This window comes from Lonchura striata, chromosome 1 (genome assembly GCF_046129695.1).
Source record: "Lonchura striata isolate bLonStr1 chromosome 1, bLonStr1.mat, whole genome shotgun sequence".
NCBI lineage: Eukaryota > Metazoa > Chordata > Aves > Passeriformes > Estrildidae > Lonchura > Lonchura striata.
Window position 1 is genome coordinate 131,762,354 of NC_134603.1, and position 14,619 is coordinate 131,776,972.

Consider the following 14,619-nt stretch of genomic DNA (forward strand, 5'->3'; position numbering starts at 1 on the left):
AGTAGTTTGGTCTATATGTTCTTATTATATGTCTATGCCTTCAGATGTAGCTTTAAACAGCCTAAGAAAACCTTTAGAAATGTCTTCTCTACTTTACACTCTGATTAGAACTCATGAATAAAGTCCAGAATTTTCAGGAAAATTTTTTTTAATTAATCTCATAGCTATACTGGTATTAAGAAGTGTTCAAATCTTGTTCTTGCCATTTTTCATGCCAGCTTGAGGATTTGTGTTTCTGTTGTTTCCTTTTTGACTCTGCAAACATTTTAAAGATAGGAAATTTTCAGATCTGTGAAAAAAAATAATAGAGGTTTTGTAAATCTAACCACTGCAACTTCATTTGAAGAAAATGAAATCTGAACTCTGAAAGAGGACAATGCCTTTTTTTTTCAGCTTGCAAAGAAGTAGAGTAATGCAATCCCTTTTATTTCCTATTTAAATAAAGGCAGGAGCGTTTTCATCTGTGGCGTGCAAAGTCTGCTTTACAAAGAATAAATTCAGAGCACACACATTGTAAGTATTTGCCAAGAGCACTGAGTTTATATGGGTTGAGTAAACAGCACTATAATATTACAATTATAAAAACAAAATGTGCAGAAAAATGTGATTCTCACTCCTTTGTTAACACTCTGTTAGTTCCTGAAGTCCTAGTGAGAAAAGATTAAATGTGAAGCCCTCAGTAAAGAGCTCTGCTCCATTCAAGCTGCAACACCCCCAATTACTTCACCAAAAAACGAACTAGATTTGATAAAGAACCTTAGTCCAAATCCTGTGCATGAACACCTGAAGCCATCTCCCCTGAAATCCTGTGTAAAATAACACTAATGGCATCCTGGTCACTTCAGTTTTTGGAAGATTTCACCTTTTATATCACAGTGTAAAAGCAAACAAAGGGCTGCACACAGTTCTTTTGACTGTGGTTGGAAAGACTCACACTGGCACCAGTGCACATTTGGATGACACCATACCATCCTTTCACTCCACCCACAACTATTATTTCATTGCCCAGAATTGTTGTAATATGACTGCTTCCCTTCATAATCTCTGCATTTTATCTATCTTCTTTTCCAAAGCCAGCGAGGATAATTGTCATCTTTTGTATAACACAGCAGAAAGCCTGAGGACAGGCTTAAGGGCAATGGCTTTCTCAGTCTATCCCTACCTTCTCTAGACTGCAAGTTCACTGAGACAGAGAGCAACAGCAAATATGACATGGTTTTCTCAGCTGCCTAAATTCAATATCAAGTGCCAGAGGAAGAAAAGAGTTTATGTCCAACCCATCACAGTGGAGTCCTCCAACAAAAATGGGATGGAGAGAGGACAGCTGAGAGCCAAGCATGAGTGCTACAATGAATAGGATAAGGCAGAATCTACAGCTCTGTGGCTCCACGTATTGAACCAGGAGAGGGAACATGGGCACACGAAACTTCCATCTACTCCCACTTAAGCCAATGGAGACCCTTTCTATTGGTTTAGCAGGACATGGATCTTGGTGGTGGTTTGTGTCAGGTGTGTTCCCTGTGGAGATCAGGGGAAAAGGAAGATGTGGCCATGCACACTGTGTTGTAAAGAGCTGTAGGGTTGACTACTGTTCTTTCACGTGATGAAAAGTCCCAAAGCCAGGCATCATCACACACACACCATTTCTAACACAGAATAATTCTGAAATCAGGGTGATGCGATGTTGTTTGGCAGGATCATGGGAGGGAAAAGTGGAACTTTTTATGAAACTGACAAAAAGATCTGAAGGCCAGAAGGGAACACAGCAATCATTTGCTCTGGTTTCCTGTACAGCATAAGCCACACAACCTTGTTTGGTCACATCTCTATCATTTTTGCTTCTTCTGTTTGATACAAAGTACCCACTTGGAAAAGGAGGCATCTTCATGAAACAGTATGATGAGCCATGCAGAAGCAACCATAACCTTTTGGACTTCTTTTCAAAAATCAATTTATGCTTTTTGAAAGAAAGAAAGAAAAATGGTAAAACATGTCTTATTTCTAATCCAGATGTATTTTCACTTTAATATCTTTACTGAAAATTCTTTTCCTTCTGTAGGTATCCACCATGGGGATAATTTTCCTCAAAATATGTGCCTGCATATTCAAAATCTGTCTCTGAAGAAAACCACTTTATTTCTCATTCCCAAACCAAGGCATTGTCTTAAAAACACAAGAACTAGCAGGCTTGCAGAAGCCCAAATTATACAGCCCCAAGAGCTATTTTTCAGTCACTGACTAGAAAACATTGTGATAAAGAAATCTTAGCTGAAGAAGAAAATAAGCTCCATTTTTCTAATAAATTAAGATCTTCACAGGAATGTAAAATGAATCTTAAAGATTCATCAGCAGAGCATCTTGATGTTTCTTGCAGCAGGCCTTCTTTCAAGGACAAAGATGTAATTCAAAGATGAAAAAATGAATACCAGAAAAAGAAAAGTCTTTTCCTCTGTGCTTATAAATATGGTGGTGACCTTACAGAGCCCCTTGAAGAGACAGCACTGACAACGCAGCCAGTGACATCCAACTTCCCTGCAGGGCTGCTGGCAGCTGCAGACTGGATTGTGAAAGATGAAAGAGAAGAAGGTCCCCCTGTACTGCATAGGGAACTTTTAGGAGACCAAGTTTGAATTATGGTAGTGTACGTTTCAGTGAAGAACGTAAAACCTAAGGCAGGAGATGGGATAAAATGAAATAAAATAATGTAGCTCTGGAATTACATGGGGAAAGCCAAGCATATACTTGCTTTGGAAGTATTATTAAAAAGGCAAAGCTATAACTGAAGAACTGAACACAACATGGGTTTTATGACAGATGCATGTTATTAAGTCAGTTTCTAGATATATTCTACTGCTAGCTAGAGTATGTACTGTGAGTACGTATTGATAAACTTAATAGGTAAGGCCAGGCAGACCATGTAAGGAACAAGGGACAGAATCATATGACAAGACATGTGCATTTGCCATTTTAATCTTTAACCTGCAAAGGTCCTTGTCCCTTGTTCAGTGTCCCTTCTCATATTCACTGCTCTTGCTGTTTAATTGTTGTTGTTAATTTCTTCGTGGATTTGTGTATGGTCTAACACTACCTGACTTGAGCTGATTGCACAGACATTAGCTAAGCAGAAGTTTTTGAGATTTTTTTTCCTAAGGCTGCCATCATCTGCAAATCCTTCAAGGTCTAAATTATAAAAGTTTGGCTGACCTCTGTAGGAAAACAACATATTAGATCATTATAAAAAGAGCAAAAGGAAAATTGCAAGCTTAATTCCTGAGATTTGTAGGTTAAAATCCACAAGGGCCCGGAGGCAGGCTTCCCTGAACCGTCAGCCAGCAGCCCAACCCTGCCCTGCCCCGCTGAAAGCACACCAAAGGGCCTGAAGAGCTGTGCCTCGAATTCTTTGAGCAGTCATCTTTTAACAGGGATGTCAGAGGTCTAGGAAAGCATTCCTGTGGCATTGGGATGCAAAGGGATTTATCTCACATCTGAAGTCCTGCAGAGAGGCAGCAACCCTGCTCCTATCTGAGAGGCTGACAAGTGAGTTACAGCTGAAGGAGATGTGACAGGCAAGAGAGAATAAGCAGACTGAATGCCTGTGCTGGAGATGAATCTTCCTCGAGAAGCAACTGCCTTTGGCTACCCAGAGCTAAAAGCTAGACTAATAAATTTTAAGACCTGAAAAGATCATTACAGTCATCCAGCCCAGCTGCCCACTCATCCAGGATGCTGAATTTCCTGAAGTCGTTCATGCCTACCCCTCCTACTGCCACAGCTGAGGTCCTTTCCTCCTCTGCTCTTGGTTGGGTGCCCTTCCCAGTATATCACTGCCATCACCGTCTGCCATGCCAGATGTCTGCAGTGCCCTCCCTGTGGCACTGCCTCTGGGCAGCAAGAGCAGCTAGAGCAAATATTTTCCCTGTAGTGTTTCTGGCAAAGAGAGATTTTACATTCAGCTCTACAGAGGTGCTGGCTCATGCCGTGCATCAGAGCAGCAGCTCCAGCAGCAGCTTGGCCCATGTGGCTCCAGATCCATGCTCAAACATCTGCTTCAGGCAACTGCTCAGGGATCCATGCTTTTGCAGCTCTCACTGCTGACCCAAACTGCAGATCTGGAGAGGGCTCCATCTGGTTTGTGTCTTGGCTTTCTTGGAAACCACTGGGCCTCACATCAGTTGAAGAACCTACAGTTATTGAAATAACAACATCCAGCTACCTGAAGAGCAGGCAGGTAGAAGAACAATTCCATAGGGAGAAGCTGGGTTTTCTGATGATGGTTCTCTGCTGGCCTCCACAACCTTAGAAAGAGGCCAGTGTTACATTGCAATGGAAGCATATGGGCTGAAAAAAAGACTAGGACAGACTTTTCCTGAAACATCCTGCCCAGCCCAGGGCACATCTCCGTATTTGTTGAGATGGGTCACATCCATGTGGAGTCTATAAATGGAAGAATAATGTGAATTCCCCATCTGCCCCGTGAGCTTATGTGGGCAGAGCTCCAAAAGGTAAAGGAATGGTCGAGTTCACTGAGTATTTCCCTTTCTGGAGGAGCAGGCCTTGACTTAACTGGGACTGAGAGGCAATGCCCTGCCTTGGGAAGGTTGTCATGCATCAAGAAACATCTAAGCAACCCCTCAGCAACCCTGGAAGGTATGCCCTGAGAAAGGAGGGAAGGGGAGATGCAGGCAGGAATCTCTTAACATCATCTTGTCCCCCGCATTTGGCTCACCCTGCTACAGCTGACCTTTACAAGAAGCCTGAGCTGCCCTCTTCACTCACGCTGGTGCAATTTGGTGGAAATAGGTGCAAGTGTACTCTTCCCCTGTCAGCTCCTTGGCAACTGAAAGAGACAGTCACAGGTTGCCCTAAAAAGCAAATTCTAATTCCTAACATTGTATGTCATGGTTTTTATGCACTGTGCAATTTACAGGCTGGACAAGTGAGGCCAGCTGAGCTTAGTCTGTGGCCAAGCCTGGCAGTGAATCCATCAGCCATGGAAATGCCAAAGTGACAGGTTCACTTCATTAACTGGAGGCCTAGTGATTCTTGGGCATGCGTAAGAAACTGGGAGAGAAAAGGCTGTTCTGGGTTGGGAAATGACCCTTTTGGATGGATGACCCTTTTGGATGGAGGACTAAAACAATGCCTGCACCAGCATTTGAGGGACCACACAAGCTTTGATCCCAAGTTCGCATGTGCATCCTTCCATCAAGACAAATGGTGACCTTCGCAGGAACACAAACATCCTTTCCTTTAGGAGTGACTTCAGTTCCTCAAAGCGCAGCATGTTGTGCCTACATGAAGAAATGCCCATTTCCCTCTCCTTGAACCAGCTGTACCCAAAGCTAAAGGCTCTTCAGAAAGCTACTGAAATGTGAGCAAAAGTCTTAGATGCCTTCCTTGAGTTTCCTGTCAGGTTTATTTCTCCTTCCTTGCTTGCAATTGATGCTTTCCAAAATCCTTTCGTGCATTTCTCCTTTTCTCACTGTCTTGTGAACATTCTTCTGGGGCAGCTCACAAGCCCTCTCCACTGGGTCCCCAATAGCTTTTGCCCATACTGAAAATTACAAGACTTTACTTTGCAGCAGAATTTTTTTTTGCCTTAGGTGAGAATACAAGGACTTTCAGTCCCTTTGCCTCTTCATTTCAAAAACACTCCCCTAGGTAAACAAGTCCTAAGCCTAAGATGAGGAAAGTCCTCAGTTGTTGAAGTTGTTGAATGGTAATCACCATTTTCTGATGCTGTAAAACAAGAGTTAATCTGTGTTTCCACTGCGGAGGGCTGTTTGGGGCTTTTTTTTTTTAAGGAAGGGAAAAAATTTCCTTTCATTCTTTGCCAGCAATTTCCATGCAAATAAAGTTTCCCAGCAAAAACTCGCTGCCCAAGAGAGAATATTTTATCCAGAAAGCGAAAGATTTTCTGTGAACAATTGCAAGATTTTATCCAAAAGTCTGAGAGTCTCATCCGAAATATTTCTCTCGTTGGCTGGAAACAAAGCGCTGCAGAGCGAGAGGGGACGGAGATCCCTCTGTGAGCCCGGGCGGAGAGCTCAGCCGGTGGGGATACTCCCGAGCAGGACCGGGGCAGGGCGGGGCGGCCGGCGGGCACCGGCCGGGACACCGTGGGGCTCGGTCCGCCGTGGGGCTCGGTGGGGGCCCCAGCGCCGCCTCCGCGGCAGCTCCCAGGCGCAGGCGGGAACAATCGCCGCGTTGTCCTGCCGCGGCCGCCGGCCCGGCGGCTCCCGCGCCCCGGTCCCCGTGCCCTGAGGGGACAGCGCTGGCGGGGCCGCCCGGCTCCGCGCCCGCCGCCGCCGCTCAGTCTGGCCCCGGCGGGGGCGGCGGCGGCGGCGGGGCGGGAGGGGCGGAGGCGCGCAGGTAGCGCGGCGGCGCCGCGGCCCCGCGGCCGCGCCGGGGCGCTCTTGCCACGGGCACGGCCGGGCCGCGGCGCCCCCGCGCCGGCCGCGGCGGCGGTGCCGGGGCGCACGGACACAGCGCCCACCTCCCCGAGGGTCAGCGCGGCTCGGGCCCGAGCGGGCCGCGGGGGCCCCGGGCAGCCGCTCAGGCGACGCGGCGGGCATGTGCCGGTAAACAATGACCATATTGTGAAATGGAAAACAGACTCCGGCTCCCTCCGAACCGCTCGCTCCCACCGGATGTGTTAAATAAAAACCGCTGGGGGAAAACAGCAGAAAGGCAAGAAAATCGGGTTCGGGCTGGGAAGGACGCGGGGCAGGAAACCCGCAAACAGGCGGATTTGTGTGCCCTCAGCCCGGTAATCCTCGCACGGACTGCAACGGCGGCGGATGCCTTCAGAAAAAAATCAGCTTGGGGGATTTGCGGTTGGATCAGTTGGGCTTCTGCCTTTTTATTTTTCCTCTTAATATAGAAGCTTTTTTTTTTGTCCCCTGCCCTGCTACTGAATAAAACAGGAGGAAACTTTCCCTGCTGTAGAGATCCAGATTTCCCCGTTGAGCTGTACAAGCAGCCTGCCGGGACGGCTTGGCCGGGACCCGCCGCGGCTCCTGAGCTGCCGAGGCTGGGTGCGAGACCGGCGCCCAGCTCCTCTCCCGTTCTCTCCCCTAAAACGGCACCTTCCTGCCCGAACGTGTTGAAGTGCAGTGCTCTGGAATTTATGACACAAATGGGCTTTCCTCCCCCTCTCCCCCTCTTCGTCTGCTTAAAACCCCTACCGTCCCTTCCAACTGGATGCAAACTGGGAGCTTAATAAACTTAGTCTCCCCTTCCCCAGTCATAAGCATATATCCCTCTCTGATTCCCCTCTTTACAAAAAAAAAAAAAAAAAAAAAGCGAAAATAGAGGGGGTAGAGATATTTCCAATTGATTTAAGTAAGTGAATCATGTAATGAAATGCTTAGGGATTTGTTTAATGTGATTTTATATGAGCTGTGGACATTTCCAAAGCAAACAATAAGTTCAAGTACAACATGCACGGTTGTGTTACAAGTGTTACTCAGCTGGCTGGGAGATCTTCGGTGAGCAAACAGGCTAAATCTGGAGAGTAAACAACTTCAGAAAAATCTACAACTCCAGGTCACTGAAAACAGCCTTTTATTTGTTTTCCTTAGTGTCTAGTAAAATTTGATCCCCTTTTTATTTTTTTGCAACATTGCTGTAAAATCAGCAGGGACGGGCATCACCAGCCCGTGGCTCTCCCCGGCCCAGATATGAAGCGCGTTGCCTGGGACCTGGTGCGTGGATGGGTGCGAGAGAACTGGTGCAGGTGAAGGAGGGTGCTGCTGGCCCGAGTGCTGTGGGCAGGATAGCCCCACTCAGCGCCCGTCGCTCCTATGGGGCTGTCACCCGGAAAGGGGGTTCTTGCGACAGCCTCCAAGTGGAGAAGCCCCACGACGGCCTCACAGTGGTCCTGCCCACGCGTGAGGGTGATTTGAGCTCCCTTCGTGAGGGGCTTTGACCCTGGGCCGGAGGCAGACCGGACGGTGAGCATCGCCCAGAGGGCTTGAGGAGGGCACGTTCGTGGGGCCGAGCGGTCACAGTGGAACTTTGAGGGGCGCCAGAGCTGGCAGGAGGGTCGGGGACTCTCCAGCCACGGGCATCGTGCCACGGGCAGGCTGCTTTTCGGGAAATCCGCGGGGTGAGTGCTCCTAGGCCGTAGGGTGCCACTAGCAGCTCCCTCACACCCCCACGACAGGGCATTATGCCGGGAGTCTCCCGCTGGCTCCGGGCCGCGCTAGGGTCTTGGAAATGCAGGAAATGATGTAACTAAAATTCGAGGTACTTGGGGGTAATAGGGTTTGCTGTATTTAGCGCGGAGGTCCCGGACGTTTCCCCGGGAAAGGAGGGAAACAGCACGGTCAGACGCTAATGGTTATTGTCACCAGATCAGAAATCGAGCTGGGAACCAGGAGCGCCCGGTGCGGTGTTCCCAAGCCATCAACGTAGCCAAGGGGGACCGGACGGCAAATCCAAGCGGCGTGGCTGCAGCCCTCCCCCAGGGCGCTGCGGGTGGAGGTGCGGGGGCACCGGGCTGCAGGGCACACGAGCTGGCCGAGCCCCCTCGCCGGCTACAGGGATGGGGGGAGCCGGAAACCTCCCAATCGCGGCGCTCCGACTCGGAGATTGCTGTTGGTATTCACTTTAAAAAGAGGTTGAATGGGACTTTTTTTCTCCTTTTTTTTTCTTTTTTTTTTTTTTTCTTTCTTTTTTTTTTTTTTTTAAGCCAAAGCTTTGTTGTGCTAAACTAGTTGGACGAGTTAGGGTGTCGCTGCTCCCGATTGCTCTGGCCAATGGAACCCGATCCACCCTGCTGTGCGTAAGAGCGCAATTAAGGATTTAACCAAGCCTATGCTGCGCCCCAGCCAGCAGTCTGCCGGAGACAGACACCGCGCCGCAGCCTCCTCCCCCAGACATGTCTGCTTAGACCCGAGCAGCCCCGCCGCCAGCCCCAGCCCGCCGCCGGCTCCGAGCTATGACAGGAGTATTTGACAGAAGGGTCCCCAACATCAGATCCGGCGACTTCCAAGCCCCTTTCCAGACGGCTGCAGCCATGCACCACCCGTCCCAGGAATCTCCCACTTTACCCGAGTCCTCCGCTACGGATTCCGACTACTACAGCCCGGCGGGGGGAGCCCCGCACGGCTACTGCTCGCCTACCTCGGCTTCCTACAGCAAAGCGCTCAACCCCTACCAGTACCAGTACCACGGCATGAACGGATCTGCCGGGAACTATCCTGCCAAAGCCTATGCCGACTACAGCTACGCCAGCCCCTACCACCAGTACAGCGGGGCTTACAACCGCGTCCAGAGCTCTGCCAGCCAGCCAGGTGAGGGCCGGGGGCCCGGGGCGTGCGGGAAGCTCCCGCGGCTTTGGGGAGGGTGGGGGAGCGCGCCCCGGTAGATCCCTGACCCACGGAGCACGGGGATGCGGCTTTCCCTGAGCCAGAATGGAAATTAAAAATAAATAAATAAATGGGGGGGGGGGGGGGGGGGAAAGAAAATTGGGAGAGGAAAAAAAGTGGAGAACTGGTTTACTGGTCTACTTCTTTCGACCAGCCCGCATGATCTAAACTACAAATTTTAGGACGAGTGCTTTAGCGCTTCTGTCAGCTGGCCCCGGGCCCCCACGGCTGCCTCCCTCCTCCTTCCCCCCGCAGGAAGAGGGAGAAAATAGCCGAGCCTTGTTGCGTGTCTCAAACTCAGGTTCGCGGTGTTGAAGAAAGTTTCCTTCCCCCTGTGCTGGAGAGGCGGGGGAGGAGACTGGGAGGGGGAGACCAGCAGTGGCGGGGCTGCGAAGCCAGGAGGGTTTTTCACCAGAAAGCGTCGCAGTTTTAGTGCTTTACTTCTTTGTAACTTGCTGTAGGGAAAAAAAAAAATAAAAAAGAGAAAAAGAAAAAAATAAAGAAAGAAAAGAAAAGAAAAAAGAAAAGGAGGTCAGGGAGGAAAAAAAAATAAACAACCCCGTGGTAAAGTCAAGCGGTTGGGGCTTGGCTGGGACGAGTGCGGTCGCGGCGGCGCTTGGGGACACGCCGGCGGCGGCAGGGGGATGGCGCGGGTGTGCGGAGGAAGTGGCCGATGCCTTGGGTCCGACTCCGCTCCGGACAGAGCTCTTCCCAGCAGGGCCCCAGCCATCCTCCGAACGCCCGCGGCAGCCGCGCATGCCCTGCGCTCCCGCCCGCGCAGCGCTGCGCGCCCGGCAGGATGCCCGGGGCGGGCGTGGGAGGCGGAGGAGGAGGGCCGGGGGTGGCCGAGGCCGGTGTGGAGGGAGCGGGTTCCCCCCCCGTCTCGCCGCGGGGAGCCGGCGGAGGCTGCGCGGAGCCGCCGCCCGGCTGCGGGAGCCCCGGGGGGAGCCGCAGGGGCCCGTCGGGCCGGCGCCGCTGCCCGGCCCGTCCCGCGGGCGGGATGCCGCCCCGGCGGCGCAGGCTGCGCGGAGCGGAGCGGAGGCTGTCCCGAACTTAACGACTGCGTCTCTCTCCCGCTCTTGCGCCCGTGCAGAGAAGGAGGTGGCGGAACCCGAGGTGCGGATGGTGAACGGAAAACCAAAGAAAGTGCGCAAACCCCGGACTATTTATTCCAGCTTTCAGCTGGCAGCGTTGCAGAGGAGGTTTCAGAAGACCCAGTACCTCGCCCTGCCCGAGCGGGCCGAGCTGGCAGCCTCCCTGGGACTCACGCAAACACAGGTACGGCGAGCGGCTCGGCTCGGCTCGGCTCGGCCCGGCGCGGCGGGAAGGGCTGGATCGGTCCCCGCGGAGGGGCGGGAGGGCGGCGGGGCGCCGCAGCCGCGAAGCACCGGCTTGCCAGGCGGGCATTAATCGTGTCGCTTTCCCCCCCCACTTCCCCTTTCCTCCCTTCTCTCCTCCCGCCCCGCTCCCAGGTGAAAATCTGGTTTCAGAATAAAAGATCCAAGATCAAGAAGATCATGAAAAACGGGGAGATGCCTCCGGAGCACAGCCCCAGCTCCAGCGACCCCATGGCCTGCAACTCTCCACAATCACCTGCGGTTTGGGAACCTCAGGGCTCGTCCCGCTCCCTCAGCCACCATGCCCACGCACACTCTCACCCTCCAAACTCCAACCCGTCCCCTGCATCCAGCTACCTGGAGAGCTCCACTTCCTGGTACCCCGCTGCCAACTCCATCAACTCCCATCTCCAACCCCACGGCTCCCTACAGCACCCGTTAGCGCTGGCCTCTGGGACGATTTATTAGAGCCTGACCCTTATTATTTTTTGTTGTTGTTGTTGTTCCTTGGACTCCTGTGTTTTACTGTTAAGGAATAATAACGAAAGGAATGCATATGGGAATTTTTAAAAGGGAAAAGAAACAAAAAAGATTAAAATGTGTAAAGCTTGTGCATGTAACTTATTGCATTTCAAAGGAAACCCTTTTTTATACAATACGGACTTTTTTTGGCTCAGCTGTGGACACTATCATTGGTGCCTTGAAATCTATGACCTCAACTTTTCCAGAGACTTTTTTCAATGTTATTTTAACCCTGTAAATAATTGTAGATAGAGGAATTAAACTGTATATTCTGAATAAAATAAAATTATTTCGACCAAGAGAAATGTTTCCAAATTACCCCGTCTTCTATTAATAAGAGGAAAAAAATATAATACTAATTTGCTTTCAGAAAGAAAGTGAGGAAAGAGGATGGCAGCTGGGAGTTCACATTCTGTTCCAGTGCCGTGCAGTGCCACCACAGTCCAGGCATGCTGGCAGGATCTGGCCCTTGCAGGTACCCACGGGCGAGCCGAGGGGCGGCGGTCTCTCTCCCTGCTGGGAAAGGGGCTCCGGCAAGACCGCGTACATCTTATTGCACAGTGCTTTAAGCTGGAGGGAAAGCTGCCCATCCTGATGCGAGAAAGCGAATCTCTCGCCTTAAGCCGCCCTGAATCCTTTCCTGAGAGCAATTAGCGTCGAGAGCTGCACACTCCACAGCCCATCAGTCGCCCGTGTGCGCTCGGCTAATTATACAAATTACGTTTCCGTCAAAGGGAGCCACTAAATAAGAGAAAAGAATAAAATGAGGGCCCCGCTCCCCTCGCTCCTGCTAAAAGCTTGCGGCGGCTTCGACTGAAGGAGGATCGTTTCAGAGGTACTTTTATTGTTTTTGTTTTGTTTCTATACCATTTAGGGAAAAATCCTTGCGTCAAAGCAGTCGCTAGCGCTGCCCATTGCTGGAGGCACGGCTTGGGCGAGATGGCCGGAGTGCTGCCCACTGGCGCCGACCACTCGCACGGAGCCCAGTAGAGAGCAGGGCCCCCGCGGCGGCGGGGACCCCCATCCTAGGGGGCAGCGGTAATTCACAGCCGTGTGGGGTCCGGTGACAGCAGTGAACGTGCCAAAAGCATCGCTGGAAGGATCCCCGAGATGAAAGATGCCCCTCTGGCAACTGAGGCTGGCGGGGAGAGTGCTGGAAGGGGGGGAAGTCGAGGCCTGAAAAGGCACGCTCCTGCCCTGGGGCACACTTACCTATCTCCAGTCTTCCTTCCCGCTGCCCTCCCCCTCCTTTTTTCTCCTTCCTCTCCTGCCTGCCATGTTTTGTACGTGTGCGTGAGTGTGTGTGGTTTGAGCAGTTTTCTCCCCGAAGAAAGAAGCCCGCGTTTGCTGTTTTGTAGCAGGTTTGGGGGTTGGTAAATGTCTTGCAGTACAATAGGCCAGTTTGTTCAGCTGTGCGCTCCCTGCACGCCGGGGAGGGTGCGGGGTGCCGGAGGCAGGGTGGCGGGGGCCCCGCAGCTGCCCGCCCCTGCCCGCTGCCGGGGAGCGGCCGCCCTGCCGCGGTGCCCCGCCGTTCCCCATCTCTGCCGCCGTTCGGGTGACCGTCTCCTTCTCATATAACTCGCAAGGTTTCAGGGTCTTCCCACGACTCTGGGGCTGACGAAAAGCTCGGCTTCATCTCTTCTGCTCACTTCCATCCTCTGCAAAAAAAATTTTTAAAACTTGACCCTTTCGTTTTCTTCCGCTCTTTTCCTCATTTCCCTCTAGACAAGCATTCAACCTGCAGTAAGAAATTCTCCCTCCCGGAGGTCACTTCCCTTTGCAGAAAGGTTTGAACACAAGAGGTGGAAGTAAATTTCCCAGGTGGGTTCACCCACCCCTTTCTTTGAGGAGCTGCCGCGGGGCTGTTGGGTTACGATAACCTGCCGGGGCCGGGACGGCCGGATGGACAGCGCAGAAACAGCTCGGGAAAGGCGGAATGCCGGCAAGCAGCATACCGGGCAGAAATGGGAATTCACACCGCTGCCGCTGGACTAGGCATCGCTCGCTTCTCCAAGCCAGTCGAGTCAGCTCGGCTTGGTTTCCATGCCGGTCCCCCTCCCTGCTTAATTTCTCCTCCTCCCAAAGCGGGTTGGTGTTGGGCAGGTCGAGAGAAGCCTGGTATCCCTCCCCTAGAGAGGATAAGAAATGCCCTTGCCAGGGCTCCCCGTCGCGTGTCCCCGACCTCGATGAACATTCAGAGTCTACGGCCGCCCGCCCCTCCGGGAGCGCCCCGGGCCGAGGGGGATGCTCGTGTCCCCTCTGTCCCCGCACACACAGGCAGGCACACCCCGGCACCTCTTCCCGCCTGGGTGCACCCCCTGGGCTCCGGCGGCGGCCGCAGGGAGCCTAGCTTGGCCAGGCCTCCCCCCTTTCTTCCCCGGGAAAGGGATGGTATGAACTGTCCTTTGTCTGATGCTGGGTTTGGACTCGGCGGATTGCTGGCTCGGGGCTTTCCCCGCCCCTCCCCCTCTTCCCCTCCCTTCTGTTTTCCTGGCGGCCACTTCCATGTGGAGCCGGGGCAGTTCGGGGAGCCGAGAGGAGCCACATTCCTGTGGGTGCCGAGTGGCTCCAGGGCTGAGCCACAGGGCCTGACACACACACACACACACACACACAGGCGCGCAGACACACAGATACACACGCACAGAGCAGCCTACAGCCCCCGCTGCCCCAGATCGAGAGCTCCTGACACTGCCTGTCCCCCTTGGGGCTCTCACACCCACAGCACATCCACCTCCGGCTGCGCTCGCCCCCGGCTGGGACGCATACCGACATCACCCACACCCAGGCACACATAGTGCCCGCCGTCCCCACCTACGGCCGCGGGAAGAACACCTTCCCGCTTCCCCCGAGCTCCCCGCTCCTGCCCGGGCATCTGCCCGCACGGCCCGCGGGCAGAGCCCTCCGCCGGGAAGTGCTGTCTCATCGCCGAGAGCCTCGGTTTCCCTCCCGCTCCTTCCCGGGGAAAGAAAAGACACCCCCTCCAACCTGTCACCGCGGCAGGGCAGCCCGTTTGTCAGGCGTTCCTGTCGCCCTCTTACTCCCCTCGGTCTCCCCCGTGCATTCGCTCCCCGCGGCCGCGCTGCCTGCGCGGGCCTCCGCGCTCTGCCCGCTCCACCGCCGGCAGCGCTGTGTCCCCAGAGTGCATCCCACATGTGGCATCAATTAAAGATTTCTGCCACGCAATTTTGCGACTGACAGACTTTAGGTGTTTCGGTTGTGGATTAAGGAAAGGAGATCTATTGCTTCAGGAAAATCGGGGCGGGGGGGGGGAGGGGGTGTGGGAACCCCCTCGTCTTGCTTTCAGCATTTAAGCGACTGCTTGCAGTAACTCAATAACCTGTTTTATAGGTCAGATAAGAGCCGTGAAAATAGGAAACGCGAAG

At 52.8% G+C, this 14,619-nt stretch overlaps 1 protein-coding gene across 1 annotated transcript; it reads left to right on the forward strand.

Annotated features, from left to right (window-relative positions):
• The first annotated feature begins 8,686 nt into the window (after nt 1-8,686).
• Nucleotides 8,687-11,538, forward strand: DLX5 (distal-less homeobox 5). The gene is made up of 3 exons (XM_077787902.1): nt 8,687-9,299; nt 10,468-10,652; nt 10,847-11,538. The coding sequence occupies exons 1-3, from the start codon at nt 8,945-8,947 to the stop codon at nt 11,177-11,179; spliced, it is 873 nt and encodes a 290-aa protein (XP_077644028.1). The 5' UTR covers nt 8,687-8,944; the 3' UTR covers nt 11,180-11,538.
• The last annotated feature ends 3,081 nt before the right edge of the window (nt 11,539-14,619 follow it).

What these genes read in the sequence shown, in the direction of transcription:
- DLX5 (XM_077787902.1), top strand. Translation starts at nt 8,945, where the DNA reads ATGACAGGAGTATTTGACAGAAGGGTCCCCAACATCAGATCCGGCGAC. An exon ending in GAGCTCTGCCAGCCAGCCAG is followed by an intron (nt 9,300 to 10,467) that starts GTGAGGGCCGGG and finishes GCGCCCGTGCAG; the next exon opens with AGAAGGAGGTGGCGGAACCC. An exon ending in TGGGACTCACGCAAACACAG is followed by an intron (nt 10,653 to 10,846) that starts GTACGGCGAGCG and finishes CCCCGCTCCCAG; the next exon opens with GTGAAAATCTGGTTTCAGAA.